Source organism: Cordyceps militaris, assembly GCF_000225605.1.
Source record: "Cordyceps militaris CM01 unplaced genomic scaffold CCM_S00005, whole genome shotgun sequence".
Classification (NCBI taxonomy): domain Eukaryota; kingdom Fungi; phylum Ascomycota; class Sordariomycetes; order Hypocreales; family Cordycipitaceae; genus Cordyceps; species Cordyceps militaris.
Window position 1 is genome coordinate 2,690,653 of NW_006271973.1, and position 12,887 is coordinate 2,703,539.

The 12,887-nt window shown below is 56.6% G+C and overlaps 5 protein-coding genes across 5 annotated transcripts; 1 reads left to right on the top strand and 4 right to left on the bottom strand.

Annotated features, from left to right (window-relative positions):
• Nucleotides 1-131: 131 nt before the first annotated feature.
• Nucleotides 132-845, bottom strand: CCM_07155 (uncharacterized protein; the record flags this gene model as incomplete). The annotated part of the gene is made up of 1 exon (XM_006672293.1): nt 132-845. One exon carries the CDS (start codon nt 843-845, stop codon nt 132-134), a length of 714 nt encoding a protein of 237 aa, XP_006672356.1.
• Nucleotides 846-1,726: 881 nt separating this feature from the next.
• On the bottom strand, nt 1,727-2,712 carry CCM_07156 (protein MAK16; the record flags this gene model as incomplete). The annotated part of the gene is made up of 2 exons (XM_006672294.1): nt 1,727-2,609; nt 2,651-2,712. 2 exons carry the CDS (start codon nt 2,710-2,712, stop codon nt 1,727-1,729), a joined length of 945 nt encoding a protein of 314 aa, XP_006672357.1.
• A 1,104-nt stretch (nt 2,713-3,816) lies between these two features.
• Nucleotides 3,817-4,271, top strand: CCM_07157 (Vacuolar protein sorting 55 superfamily; the record flags this gene model as incomplete). Its single annotated transcript, XM_006672295.1, has 2 exons — nt 3,817-4,072; nt 4,138-4,271. The coding sequence occupies 2 exons, from the start codon at nt 3,817-3,819 to the stop codon at nt 4,269-4,271; spliced, it is 390 nt and encodes a 129-aa protein (XP_006672358.1).
• Nucleotides 4,272-4,613: 342 nt separating this feature from the next.
• Nucleotides 4,614-7,262, bottom strand: CCM_07158 (para-aminobenzoate synthase PabaA; the record flags this gene model as incomplete). The annotated part of the gene is made up of 1 exon (XM_006672296.1): nt 4,614-7,262. One exon carries the CDS (start codon nt 7,260-7,262, stop codon nt 4,614-4,616), a length of 2,649 nt encoding a protein of 882 aa, XP_006672359.1.
• An 896-nt stretch (nt 7,263-8,158) lies between these two features.
• On the bottom strand, nt 8,159-12,521 carry CCM_07159 (hypercellular protein HypA; the record flags this gene model as incomplete). Its single annotated transcript, XM_006672297.1, has 2 exons — nt 8,159-12,270; nt 12,356-12,521. 2 exons carry the CDS (start codon nt 12,519-12,521, stop codon nt 8,159-8,161), a joined length of 4,278 nt encoding a protein of 1,425 aa, XP_006672360.1.
• Nucleotides 12,522-12,887: the final 366 nt, after the last annotated feature.

Below are 12,887 nucleotides of genomic sequence, written 5' to 3' on the forward strand. Positions count from 1 at the left end.
CAAAACGAAAGAAGCAAGCGACATGGACAAGAAAAAAAAACAGACCTATAACAGGGGAAAAAGCAGTTTCATAAGGTAACACTGCCAACAAAAAAACAACCAGCTTCATCCATGCGTTACGCTGAGCCGGGTTACCGATACCCTCGCGGCCCGCTAGGCAGACCTTGTCGTTGGCCCCCGGGTTGTCCTCGGCCAGACGGATCCCCCCGGCCGCGACCGCCGTCATACGGCCCTCCACCGGCCTGCGGCGGCGGGGGCGTCCCGTACGGGTTCTGATTCTGATTCTGCGCCGCCGGGCTGGCGGCGCGCGCGGCGCCCCAGAGCCGCTGCTTCAACCGATCCTGCGCCGTCGCACCTCCACCGCCGGCCGCCGCCGCCGGCTGGCTGCTGACGCTCTGGTAGCTTCCGGAGCGCTGACTCGGGAGCGGCCGCGCCGCGACCTCTTCCCTGGTGCTGCTGCTGGCAGCACCACGGCCGGCGCGCAGGCTCTGCTGGGGTTGCTGCTGCTGCTGCTGGCTGGAGCCGGTGTCCCACAGGCTGGCGAGGCTAGAGGAAGCCGGGAGGCCGCCGGCACTGCTGCTGCTGCTGTTGGGGGGCGCGCCGTAGCGCGCGCCGAGCTGGGGCTGGGCGTACAGGGCCTGGGGCGGCGGCTGGGCGGCCTTGGGGTCGGCGGGCAGCCACGGAGGCATGGGCCGGCCCTTGTCGGCGTAGTAGTTGCGCAGGACGCGGCAGACGTGCGTGTCGTCGTCGGTGTCGCCGTCGGCGTCGCCGGCGAGGAGCGTGGACCGCAGCGAGGAGATTTGCGACGACGTCTTGGTGACGATGCTCGCGTACCACGACGCCATGGCTGCTGCTTTGGGGGGTAGTTGTGGATATGTTGTCGGTTTGCCGGTTTGCGGGCACGTGAGGGGGGGCGTCGCAGAGGCGATGGGCAAGGGGACGAGGAGCGAGTTTTGCTTTTGTCGTGGTATGAGATGGGAGAGGAGATTGTGTCGGAGGGGTTATTGATTGATCAAGGCGTAGAATCGAGTTGCCATTGGAGACGAAACGCTTTGGACAGGGCCTTCTTTTGCTGTGAAGCGCTTTGTCCTCGTAATCGATCGGGGGCGCGAGGGGATGGAGATGTCCCGAGGTTCGTTTTCTTTGGCAATTCGCGGTATGGGATGACGGTAAGCAGAGGATGGTAGTCCGTCAAGTAAAGGCGAACCAGAAAAGCGTCAGATTCCAGCATCAATGTTCGCAACAAGTTGCAGGTTGCAAGGTTTCAAGTTGGCAGAGCTCAGTGGACCCCCCTGCATTGCAATGGGCATGGCCTGTTGGTGGGGAGGTGCGTACTGACTGACTGGTAGCCGCCCTCTTCATGACGTCGTACCCCTTTGGCTGGGCGGCTAATACCGCTTTAGCTGAAACCACCCGTTTATGCGGAAACAACGTTGACAAGAATAATTTTCCTTTTTTCAATTCAAAATAATATTCATATATCGAAATAACCGACAGATGTAGCAGAGTAAGCAGAACCATAAATACATGCCAGCAAACGCCGCTATGCTATGAATAAATCCGATGCCCATCCTAAACTTTTCTTTGTGCACAAGCGAGCGCGGCTTTCAGCCAGCCCTCTGCTGAATAAAAAAAACAAGGACAATATACAGGCAGCAAAATAGCAAACGTATGAAACCGTCCCCTTGTACCTGGCGCCTTGTCGCTTCGCTCACGCGCCGGTGCATTACCAGGCCAGGTCGTTGGTCAGAGTCAGCTTCTCCTTCTCCCTCTCGGTCTGGCGAGGACGTTTGTTCTGCATCTTGATGGCACGGCCGCGCTTTCTCTTGCTGCTCTGCTTTTCCGTCTCCTCCTCGTCGCTATCCTCCTCGACCTCAACCTCGTCCTCATCCTCGCTCTCCAGCCAATCCTGCAGCTCGGCGAGCTCCGCCTCGCTCTCATCCAAGTCGGACACATACTCGACAGCCTTTTCACCGTCTTCGGCCTCGCTGTCCAGCTCCTCCTCCTCCTCCGAGTCGATGCCCTCGTCCATGTCCTCGTCGCGGAGGCCGTTGCCCTCGCGCTCCATGGCGTTGAGGACCTTTTTCCAGATAGCCTCGCTCACGTTGAGCGGCTGCTCGCCGTAGGCGCCCTGGCGCAGGCGCTCGAGCAGCTCGCGCTCAATGGTGCGCTCCAGCTTGGCGGCCGCCTCTGCCTTGCGCTCGCGCGCGCGCTCGCGGTGCCGGATCTTGGGCGCCAGCTTAGGCACCAGCTTCTCACCCAGGCGCTCCTCCTCGGCGGCGATGCGGCGCATGCGGATCTGCACCTGGGTCAGGCGCGTCAGGCGTTGCTTGCACTTGTGCAGCAGAAACTTGGGCCAGTAGATGAGCCGCTCGTCAATCTGCTCCAGCGCCTTGGAGTAGTTGTTGGACAGCTTGATGCGCTCCCACATCTTGGACGGCAGGTGCGCACGTTCGACCGTCTTCATGTACAGGTAGAGGGTCTGCTTGGTCGGGTGCTGGCGGACCGTGGCGTAGCGCGAGTTGGCCAGCGGACACGACTGGCGGTTGCAGAAGCCCGTCACATTGTATTCGTTGCGGCAGAAATTTTGCTCCTTTGGGGTCCTGGTTCTGTTAGAATGGAGTGCGGTATCGAGTTTTGAGGGACATACTTCAGTTTAAAAGCACAGAATTGCTGGTTGATGATTTGCCAGATAATCTCGTCGGACGCCATGATGGGCGATTTCCCGGTTGTGTCGCTTTTCGGCGGTCTAAAAAAGAGGAAACAAGAATTTCAGGTTTGCATTAACAGATGAATACACAGATGGAACTTCTTCCGGGCTCTGCTCCTCCGACTGTGCAGAAACGGGTGGAAAGAAGAGGCAAGGCCGTGGGACTAGGAAGCAGTATATTTTTTTTCTAGGCCCAAGCTGGGAGACTTGGAGATTTTTTTTTGCCAGCCTGTGATAGGCAGGCTGTCTTTGCCTAGTGGGCGGGCCGCCTCACCGCTTTCCTGCCATCTGCTGAGCCACATGAGGCGTACACTATTATACACCCGTTTCGAAATCAGAGCTCGAGAGGAACCTGCAGCTTTCTGATATAATCCAAAAAATTGATGATTGATCAATTGTATTATAATTCTTCGAGAACGTCTTCATTGAGTGCTTTTTTTTATGTATCGGCCTCGTTATGGCGTTAGCGTTACAAACGAATGGAAGGCTATCTGGTGGGTGGCAGGACATCACAGCACACAAGACCGGATATGCTGGCATGCCTCAACAGCAAGAGAGAATAAGCAGAATATATCACTGGAACAGGAAGACCATGTCAAGAAATAACCACCCAATTTTGTGCTTCTGCTCAGGACGTCTTGCACATTCATTTTGCCGCTGTCCTCTGGAGCACATGGTTTCACCGCCTGCCTAATCCTCTACCCCACCACCACGGGCAGCCAGCCTCCGAAGGTGTGTCTGCGAACGTCGCATTACACATTACACGCACGTAGCGCCCGAACCTGTCTCGTGCAATCTTCCCAACGACTTCTCCCCGCCACGCTCACGACCGCAAGCCCTCAAACAACCCCCAGCGCGCCTCTTCTCTCTCTCTCCACTTTATTCTCCCACAGAAACCACCGACCGAGTCCTCGCCGCCGTCGCCGACCGAAGCTCCGAAACACCCTCAACGTCACCCAAAGAGAGCTCTCCATCCAGCCCGCCTTGGAAAGCTTCCCATACCTGGCCCTCCTTGCGCGCATCGCATCCCCAGACCCGAGCCACTTTGCATCACGACTCATAGACGATCTGGACACGGCAGCGACCGCCGCCGCCCCCCGCCCACCATGCCGACCGCCGGCCTCAAGACCATCATTGCCCTGTCCTTTGTCCTCGCCCTCGGCTTCCTGCTCGTCATCCTGTCGTGTGCCCTCTTCCACTCGTACTTTCCGCTGCTCGTCGTCGCCACCTACGTCGTCGCGCCCGTCCCCAACTGGATCTGCACCCGCTGCGCCAACCCCGATGACTTTGTCGAGAGCGCCGGCGCCGCCGTCCTGGACCTGGGCCGCTTCCTGACTGGCTTCTTTGTCGTCATGGGCATGGGTGCGTTCTTTCCCCTGTTTTTTTCATCTCTCTGTATACATTGCTAACTGAGATGTTCCTGGCAGCCCTGCCGGTGATTCTCGCTCACGCCGATATTATCCGCACCGAGGCCATGATCATGTCCATTGCTGGCGGCCTACTTATTTACGGCACCATCATCAGCTTTGGCATGTTCTTCCAAGAAGAGCAAGAATTCTAAACGAAGCAGACCTGCCATGAACCCGCGGAGAGGAGTTTAATGGGAACCCGCTTTTTTGTACCTATATGTTGGTCGGGAGCAACCTCGGAGTCCACAAGTTGAAAGATATCGTTCGAAACTCACCATAGTCTGTTTTGTCTTTTTCTGCAATAAGCATGAGCGTTACCAAAGAGACAATGTTTCTTAATGTATGCGATAATGTTAAAAACGAAAGTGTTGGTTGTGAATATGTATGATGTTGAGATCGCTCTAATAAACCATGGTATAATACAGTAGCTCTGAGCCCTATCCGAGGTCCAAGATTCTAATGAGATGAGATGCCCAATCTTACCCTTCCTGCCTTTATGCCGCGTCTCTAAATGTGCCGAGCGGACCAAACAGCTTCGTAAACATTTCCTCCCGCTCGCCTTCGGGCGTGCTCAGAATCGTCACGGCACCGCCCGCGCCGATTCGCCATACCTCGCGCTCCTCCGTCTCGCCACCGCCGTCGTCGTTGGCGGCCCTGGGCGGCGCCCTCTCATCATCCCAGGAAAACATGGTGCGGATGGTGACGCTCCAGTCGCCCTGGCCCTGCGCGTCAAAATACCCAATGACGCCCGAGTAGACGCTGCGCTCGCCGGGTTCGATAACACGGAGCAGCTCGCAGCTGCGTTTCTTGGGCGCGCCCGTCATGCTGCCGGGCGGGAGCGTCGCCGCGAGCACGTCGATGCCGTTGAGTGCACCGGCGGCGTCGCCGCGCAGCGGCAGCTGGCCGTGGACAGCCGTCACCATCTGGAACACGGTGGCGTACTCTTCCACTTGCAGTAGATCCGGCACTGTGACATTTTGCGGGCCGCAGACGCCGTAGAGGTCGTGGCGCACGAGGTCGACAATCATCAGGTTCTCGGCCTCCTCCTTGGGCACGTGCAAAATCTTCTCGGCGTCGGCGAGCGTGGCCACGGCGTCCGACTTGCGGACGGTGCCCTTCATCGGACGCATGCGGCAGAGGCCGTCGCGGTCGGTGGACAGGAACCGCTCGGGGGAGCAGCTGATGATGGTGGCGCCGCCGAGACGGATAAAGGAGCCAAAGGGGGCGGGTTGTCGGCTGCGCAGAGTCCGGTACATTTCCCATGGTGAGCGCTCCTTGTTATCGGGTTGGACGGGTGGTCTCGTCATGGTGGTCTGCGCCGTCAGGCACAGTTCGTATGAGTGTCCTTCCTCGATGGCATACTGGCAGTGTCGGACGTCGTTCTCGTACTTTTCCGAGTCGGGGACCTTGATCTCCAGGCGGTCGCTGCCGCGGGCTGCCACATCGTCCCACAGCTCTTCGGGGGTCAAGGTCGCCTTAGGGCAGCTTACGGGAGGCCGTGAGCTGGGATCGCGCCATAGTCTGGCAGTCTGCAGCTTCTGCACGGCGTCGTCGACCCAGCTTCCGTCGTTGTCCGCCGTTGTCAGACTTTGCACATAGGCGGTGCTGGTCTTGTGGTCCAGCACGACGCTGTTGGTGATCCAAGCCATGACTAGATCGGGGCGATGATGGCCGCGGTGGGCGGACACGGCGCCGGGGCTCAGGGTGCTCAGACCCTTTTCATACGTGACAAATCCCATGAAGCCGCCTTTGAAGGTGGGCAGGCCGTCGTTGTCAGCGTCGTTCAGCTTGTGCATCCTCCAGAATTCGGACATGATTTGGTAGACGGCCATCGGATCGTCTTGTGTGCCATCAAGCGAGATTTCCACCACCTCCTCTGGACGAGAGCCACCAGCTTCGGAAGCCGGACAACGAAACGTAACGTAGTCATCGCGGACGTGGTATTTCAGCCGAAGAGCCTCATCCACATTGAGCGCAATGATGCTGTTTCGCGCCATGGGGTCGCCATTCCTTGCGCTTGACGAGTCTAGGAGTATAGTCTCGCCAGAGGTGCAGCCCAGAATGTCCATCACATCGGCCGCGTCGACACCGTCGGGAAGCGTGAGCTGTCGACAGACGTAACCGGGCTGCGTGCCGTGGCTAGCCAGGCCGGCGCGCAGGGCATTGGACCACCGCGCGGCCGCCAAGTCTCTCTCCGAGGGACCCTGCGTCGCCGAGCTGGCGCCTGTCGCCGCCGACTCGAGGTTGGCCGAGTGTACAAGCGGTAGCACCCACGGCTTTCGCTTGCGGCCATGGATCTCGTTCCACTTCGTCGCCTGGTCGAACCAGTTGCGCAGAATGCCATGCACAGCCATGGAATCTGTGCAAATGGACTCGGGGTGGCACTGGACGCCCCAGAACGGCAGGCTGGCGTGGCGGACACCCATCAAAACCCGCTCATTATCGTTCTCCTGCTCCGTCACCCACGCCAAGGGAACCAACTCGGGCGCCATGGAAGGCGGCTGCCACCTCGCCACCGGCCACTGCTCATCCGAAACATGATCCTGGCCGATATCCGCGCATAAGCTGTGGTATAGTGTCGCCTGGAACGCGGGCACACCATCAAAAATATCCGCATAGCCTACCCCCGCTGCTGTGCCCGTCCCCTCCAAGCCCTTGTGCTCAATGGGCCGCACCATGCCGTGCAGTCCCCGTCTCAGCTTCCGGACGCGCCCGCCAAAGTGCTCGACCAGACTCTGGAAGCCCAGGCAGATGCCAAACACGGGCACGGCGCGGCGGCGCGGCAGGGCCCATAGGCGACGAAACGCGCCCACGTCGTCGGCACAGAGCGGCGACCCGGGGCCCGGTCCGCACACGACAGCGTCAAACGAGGCCAGCCGGTCATCGAAATCCTCGGGCGTCCAGTCAGGCGTCGGGTCCGAGTGCAGCGTGCGCAGGTCCATGTGGAGGACGTGCACCTGCACGTCGGCGCCGAGCGCATCGCGGAGCAGCGACACAATGTTGTTCGTGAAGGAGTCGTAGGCGTCCAGGAACAGGATACGGGTGGCGGGTCGCGGAGGCATGCTGCCGCCGGGACTAGTCGTCGTCGTCGCCAAAGGTGGCGATGAGAAGCCCGAGTTGGTGCGTGACTGGATCAAGGGCATGACTGGCAAGCAGGGTTTTTTGGGGGGTTCTTTCTGCGTTTGCGCGCCGCTTGAGATCCACGTCGCGCGGCCACGGCGAAATCCCAATGGCCGCTTCTGCTCTTGTTTTCCAGTGTACAAATTGAAGAGTGGAAAATGGCAAGATTGGAAAGCTTTTGGTTGGTTTTTTCTGGGTTGGTCCTTGCTGATCTCAAGCCACAAAGCCGAATGGCCCAGCAAGCTTGGCGGGTCAGGATGGGCGGCGGAAAGTGCAAACAACTACCTAGGTAGTTAGCGCGGCTGATGCGAACAGATGTGCTTCTTTTCCGTCAGGAGAGCTTTTTAAATCAAAAGCCTGCCGTCTTTCCGATAAGGCTATCTCATCTGAAAGTAGAGTACCTAAGGTACATACATAATCAGTCAATGCTGAGTCAACATCCGCCCACGGCTGGCTTGGCTCAAGTCCCGCAGCAAACCGCCCCGAACAGTCCCGGTCCCGGTCCCGGTCCCGACAGGCAGACCTAACCGCCGTTCCGGTTATCGACACGCGCTAGTGCCGAGAGCCAACCCTTTCTTTCCTCGACGGGCTGATCGGATGGTGCACATCGGGTAAGCGCCCCGAGAGAGCCAGTGCTGACACGCATAATGCTTGTGAGGCATGACCCCCTCCCTTATCGTGGATATCTCAACATTGCATGTCTCAGCCTTGCATTCGGTCCAAGTTGCCTGACTTGCCGTCTCGCTACCCACGTCAGGTGCGCAATATTTCGTCTTGTGACGTTCGTTGTATAAAAATGCTTCATTTGACGCTATTCCCGATGATTGCATCCACTACATGACACGCCTGTCCCATATCTCTAAATGCTTTAAAAAAAGAGGCACATCATCCGCGATAGTCTAGCACTCTATTACTCCATCTACTCATCCTTGACAGACAATTGGAACGGGTGTCGCGAGTGCCACATCCGACGCTGCGTGACACCCAGAGCCGCATCCATCGCTTCCTGTGTGTTAGACCTTGGTCTGCTGTGTCGTTGCTTCTCGGCCTGCCCAGGCTCCCAGACGAGCACCTCTTCCACCGACGCCGTAATCTCAAACTCGCCGCGACAGAGCGCCGTGAAGCCCAGCACAAAGTCTTGGCTCTTGTGCGCCTTGAGCTCCGGCAGCAGCTGCTGCAACGTGCCGTTCCAGGCAATCTTGCGTGTATAGTCCAGCGCCACCGTGAGGGGCCGGTGGCAGAGCGCGGGCACCAGTCGAACCATCGGCAAGACGGGCCGGCTGGTCTTGTTGGTAATGTGTACTTTCAAGTTCATGAATTCGTCAATGATTGCCACACCCGCGCCGGTTGTCGGCTTTGCGCCCGTTTTGCCGCCAGTTGCAGGCTCCATGGAAATGGTAATGTCGACTTCGTCAATCTTTATTGCTTCAATCATGCGCGTCGTTAGTCGTATATTGCGTAGGTCTATCACACCCTCTTTTCTCGGCACCGACGCCGTTCTCCAGGTGGCTTTCAGCGAATCAAGAATCTTTTCGCGATACCAAAACGCCTCTCGGTTGGCACGCTCCATGTCCGGTGAAATCTTGCTCGAGCTGACCACGAATTGCCTCGTTTTGTTGGGGTTCAGGCTCGGTATCGATGCGTGCGGGTCTTCTAGCAACATGCGTTTGATCGGCAGAACAAGCCGCGTAGTCTTGCCAGGCAGTATGCTATCCTCCGCCGTCATTCCGTCGCTTCCTTCTAGTCGAATCGTCATCTGGCTCGGCCACGAATTGCGCATATCCATCGACAACAAGCAGTATTCTTCATCATCGGGTGATGCATTGCCACCGACCCGGTCCAGCAAGCTTTGAGGAATGCTGCCGTGGATGGGCAAGGTGTCTATTCGTGATAGTTCGACGCTGGCATTGACCGTAACCGCCAAATCCAGAGATAGCTGTCGGGTAAAGAATTGTTCAGTAATCTCATCAATGGGGACACCCAGATAAGTGTAGTCGACTTGGATCGTTGCATTGGTGAGGCCTGGTTTGCCGAGAATCTCGAAATCAAAGGTAGCTTCACCACCAGGCACAATGTGCCGGTTTGGCTCGCTCTTTGGTAGACGCAATGCCTGCTTCTTCATAAGAATCAGCTCATACTCGTACATTTCTGCTGCAGACACATCTCTGCTATTCAGTGCCGTTTGCAGCGGCCCTTGCGTAGAGTCCGTAAAAGAGAAGAGCATAAAGTCAACCGGGTTTTCAGACACATTTTGCAGAGTCACCGAAAAAACATGTCTCTCGCCCTCCAGAACCATGACGGAAGACTGCGAAAGTGTTGTTGACTTGATAACGATCAAAGGCTGCGCTTGCACCACATTGACGCTGAATGTGTCCGCGGAGAGCTGTTGGTCAGTAGATCTGCCTTTGATCGGCACCGGAGGTCCGATATCCAGAGAAGCCAGGCCTTTCGACTTGACCTTGTCCGCACGCTGGGGAGTCCAAGAGTTTGTGAATATTGGGAAAAGTCGCTCTCGGCAGCCGCGTACTCTCACCATGGCGCCCTTTATAACGACGGTTCCAGGCGCTTTCGGTCGTCCTTGAACAATGAGAGTCTGGGTGCGATAGGGACCCAGAGCAACGTGGGTCGGCAGCGCTTCAAACTCTACCCCGGTTGCCTCCAACCGGATGCTTTCAATCTCGACCTCGATATCGTATGTATTTTGTAGCGTAACTTTGAAGTTTGCAATCTCGCCGGCAACCAGATTCTTGGCAGCAGACTCTGCAGCCTCTTTGAGAAACGGATTATAGATGAAAGGGTTCACGTCCTGGGACGCACGGCTTGCCGTGGCACCTGGCAGGATACTGCGAGCATGCGGCACTGGTGTCCTTGTCAGTGGCAACGGCTCCAACTCCACACCGCGAACCAGGAATTCGTCCCAGTACTCGGCATCGAGATACGTCATGCCCAATCGCTGAGCAAGGGCCCAAGTGCGAGAAATGTTGGCTGCTAAACGTACTTGTTCTTCCTTGAATATCAGCGGCGGTGAGTGCTCCTTTTGCAGCGCCGGCGCAACACCTGAGCCAGCTGTGCGCATCAAATCGCTAGAGAATTTCAAGACGCCATTGAAGTCTGGTAGTGCCTCTGCAAAATTGATACAAGAGCGCAAGATATTCAGCTTGATTTCTGCAAAGCCGAAAAAACGTGTAGCTAGCTGCCTTTCGATTCTGGAAATGACGGCAGCGTCCAGGTCTTCCTTGACGTCCGGGATGTCGGCAGTTTTGCCAAGGGGGTCGAAGCTGACTACGCCGTAAGACCTGCAGAGCAGATCCAGAAAGGCTTCTATGCCTTGCTCAACGTCTGCTTCACCAAGATCCAACACTGTAGCACCTCGTCCTCTCTCGCCATTCGCACCCAGAGGTATGAGTCCCGCTGCAGGATGCACACCTGCCTCGGCAGCCCCCTTGGTGCGTGCCTCAACAAGACCGCCAATTAGCACAGACACCAGCTCTCTTGTGACCATGGCCTTTTTGCGATGATATCCAATCTGGCCTAATACGGCGGCAATTCCGCTGAGAATCTGGACTCTGTCTGCCGTAGTCAAGAGCTCGGTAGCTGAGGAGGGGAAAGCCTTGAACAGTGTGTTCACTATCTGTTGGCGGCTTGGAGTGATGATGAGTCTTGGAGACGTTGTCAGGTAGACTTTGGGGGTTTTTCCGACGACAATCATGTTGAGACACTCTTGATTCAGAATGCCGTTACAGCCGTGCAGCGATGACAAGATCTTGCAAAACCGAATGGTGGTTTCCGAGAACGGCAACGGCGGCAGACTCTCACTTGATATTCTGGAATATAGACTGAGAATTCGATCCAAAAGCTCAGGCAGCAGCAGTTGCAAGTTGCGCAAGTGCTTAGGTTGAGTCGGATCAACAAGTTCTTCAACCTTCTGTGAAGCTGGTCGATCTTGGATTGGCAGGCAAACAATGGGTATCTGGAACTCTAGATTCAGCCAGCCAAGCAGGAAAAGGTTCATGAGGATCAATTCGAGCGCCTTTCCGTGCCAAATATGGTCATTCAACGACCGCGCAACTTGAGCACCTTCGCTCAGCTCTCGGAGCGCATCGCTCCATCGACCTGCCTGTAAGTACATAGATCCAATGACAACACCAGCACGACCTTTTCCTCGGAGACGCCATCGATCGTTGGCGCCACCAGGTCCAAAACCTTGTACTGAAACTCTGTCTCTGCTCGGATCACGCGACCCATCGCCACTCCTTGCCATGGGAATCTTGGGCTCAGGCGAAGATGGTGAGCTAGTGGGTCCACTCTCTGTGCCGTCGACCGACGGCACAGAACTATCACGTCTTTCTCTCTGCGTTGGAGTTTCTGGACGAGGTGTTGAACCACTCGATACGGACATGGTTCGCGTAGGTACAGGCGGCATGGACATTCTAGACTGCCCTCGGTCGCTCATCGCTGAGCTTGACCGTATAAGATGTTGTGGCAAGTGAGAGTTGCGTCGCGGGGCCCCATTGGACCAGTCATCATTCACTCTCATATTTTTCGCGGCATATGACCCGGGAGAATCTATCGAAGTCATCGCTTCGACAGACTTGGCCAGTGTAGTCATTTCTGCGAGGAGTAACGAGGAGATATTGCACATAACTGATTTCATTGTCGTTCGTTTCGAATTCGCGGGTGTGGGTATCGTTGTTAAATCTTCGGGGATGTTTATCTCGCCAGAGAGAGGTACATAATCAAAGACTAAGACCTGGTGAACCAGTGACTTTGGGTAGACGTCTCGAAGGTCCTCAAGCTCTTGGTATAGAGCGCGGAGGTTTCTCTCTGTTGCTGTAAGGCCGGTGCCATTTGAAGAATGTCGTTTGCTGAATGTAGCATCGCCAAGCTCGCTGCCGTCCGCAATCGCAATGATAACGAGGGGTTCGCGATAGAGGTCGAAGGGCGACAGGGCCAGGTGTGAAGGCGGCGGCGCGTGAGAGATTAGATCATAGAGGATGACGCCGTCCGGATACGCGAGAGGCGAGAACATGTCTATCATGTAATTAGCATTGACCTCATCCAGGAAATTGCGCTGTGCGCATCGCCAGATGATGCCTTCAACGGTGGCCACGCTTACTCCTATTCGGGCGGCTGTCCGCGGTGATGTCTCGCAAGTACACCACATTTTCGCCTTGAAGTCTCTCGACAAATGAGGCGAATCTGTCTGCCTTTATTTTTCCGACAGGAAGGAGAAGAGCCTTCACCCTTGCGGGCGCAATGGGGAGTAAAGGATCCAGGCTCATTCTAGCAAGTGATGCGCATGGTTTTGTACACGAGGTTTGCGGGGTTGGGATGCGCGGTGGCTGGCGCCGGCTGTGCGACAGCTCGCTGTAGGGATATAAACGCGCAAAGAAATGCAATCAAGAACGGCAGGCTCGCAGAAAACGTGGTTCAAGGGATGCTGCATACAGCCGCGTCGCAGACTGGCAGTTGTGGTCGCGAGGCTTGGTGGGACCAGGAGATGTCGGTCTGGACACCAAGCGGGTTGGTGCAGCAGGTGGGGAGCTTCACTTGTGTAGCAGAAGGTCTGGACACCTTGCCACCAGCCACCCAGCAGCTGACACTTTTGAAGAATTAGAAGAATAAATGGAACTGGAGAAATTGATTGA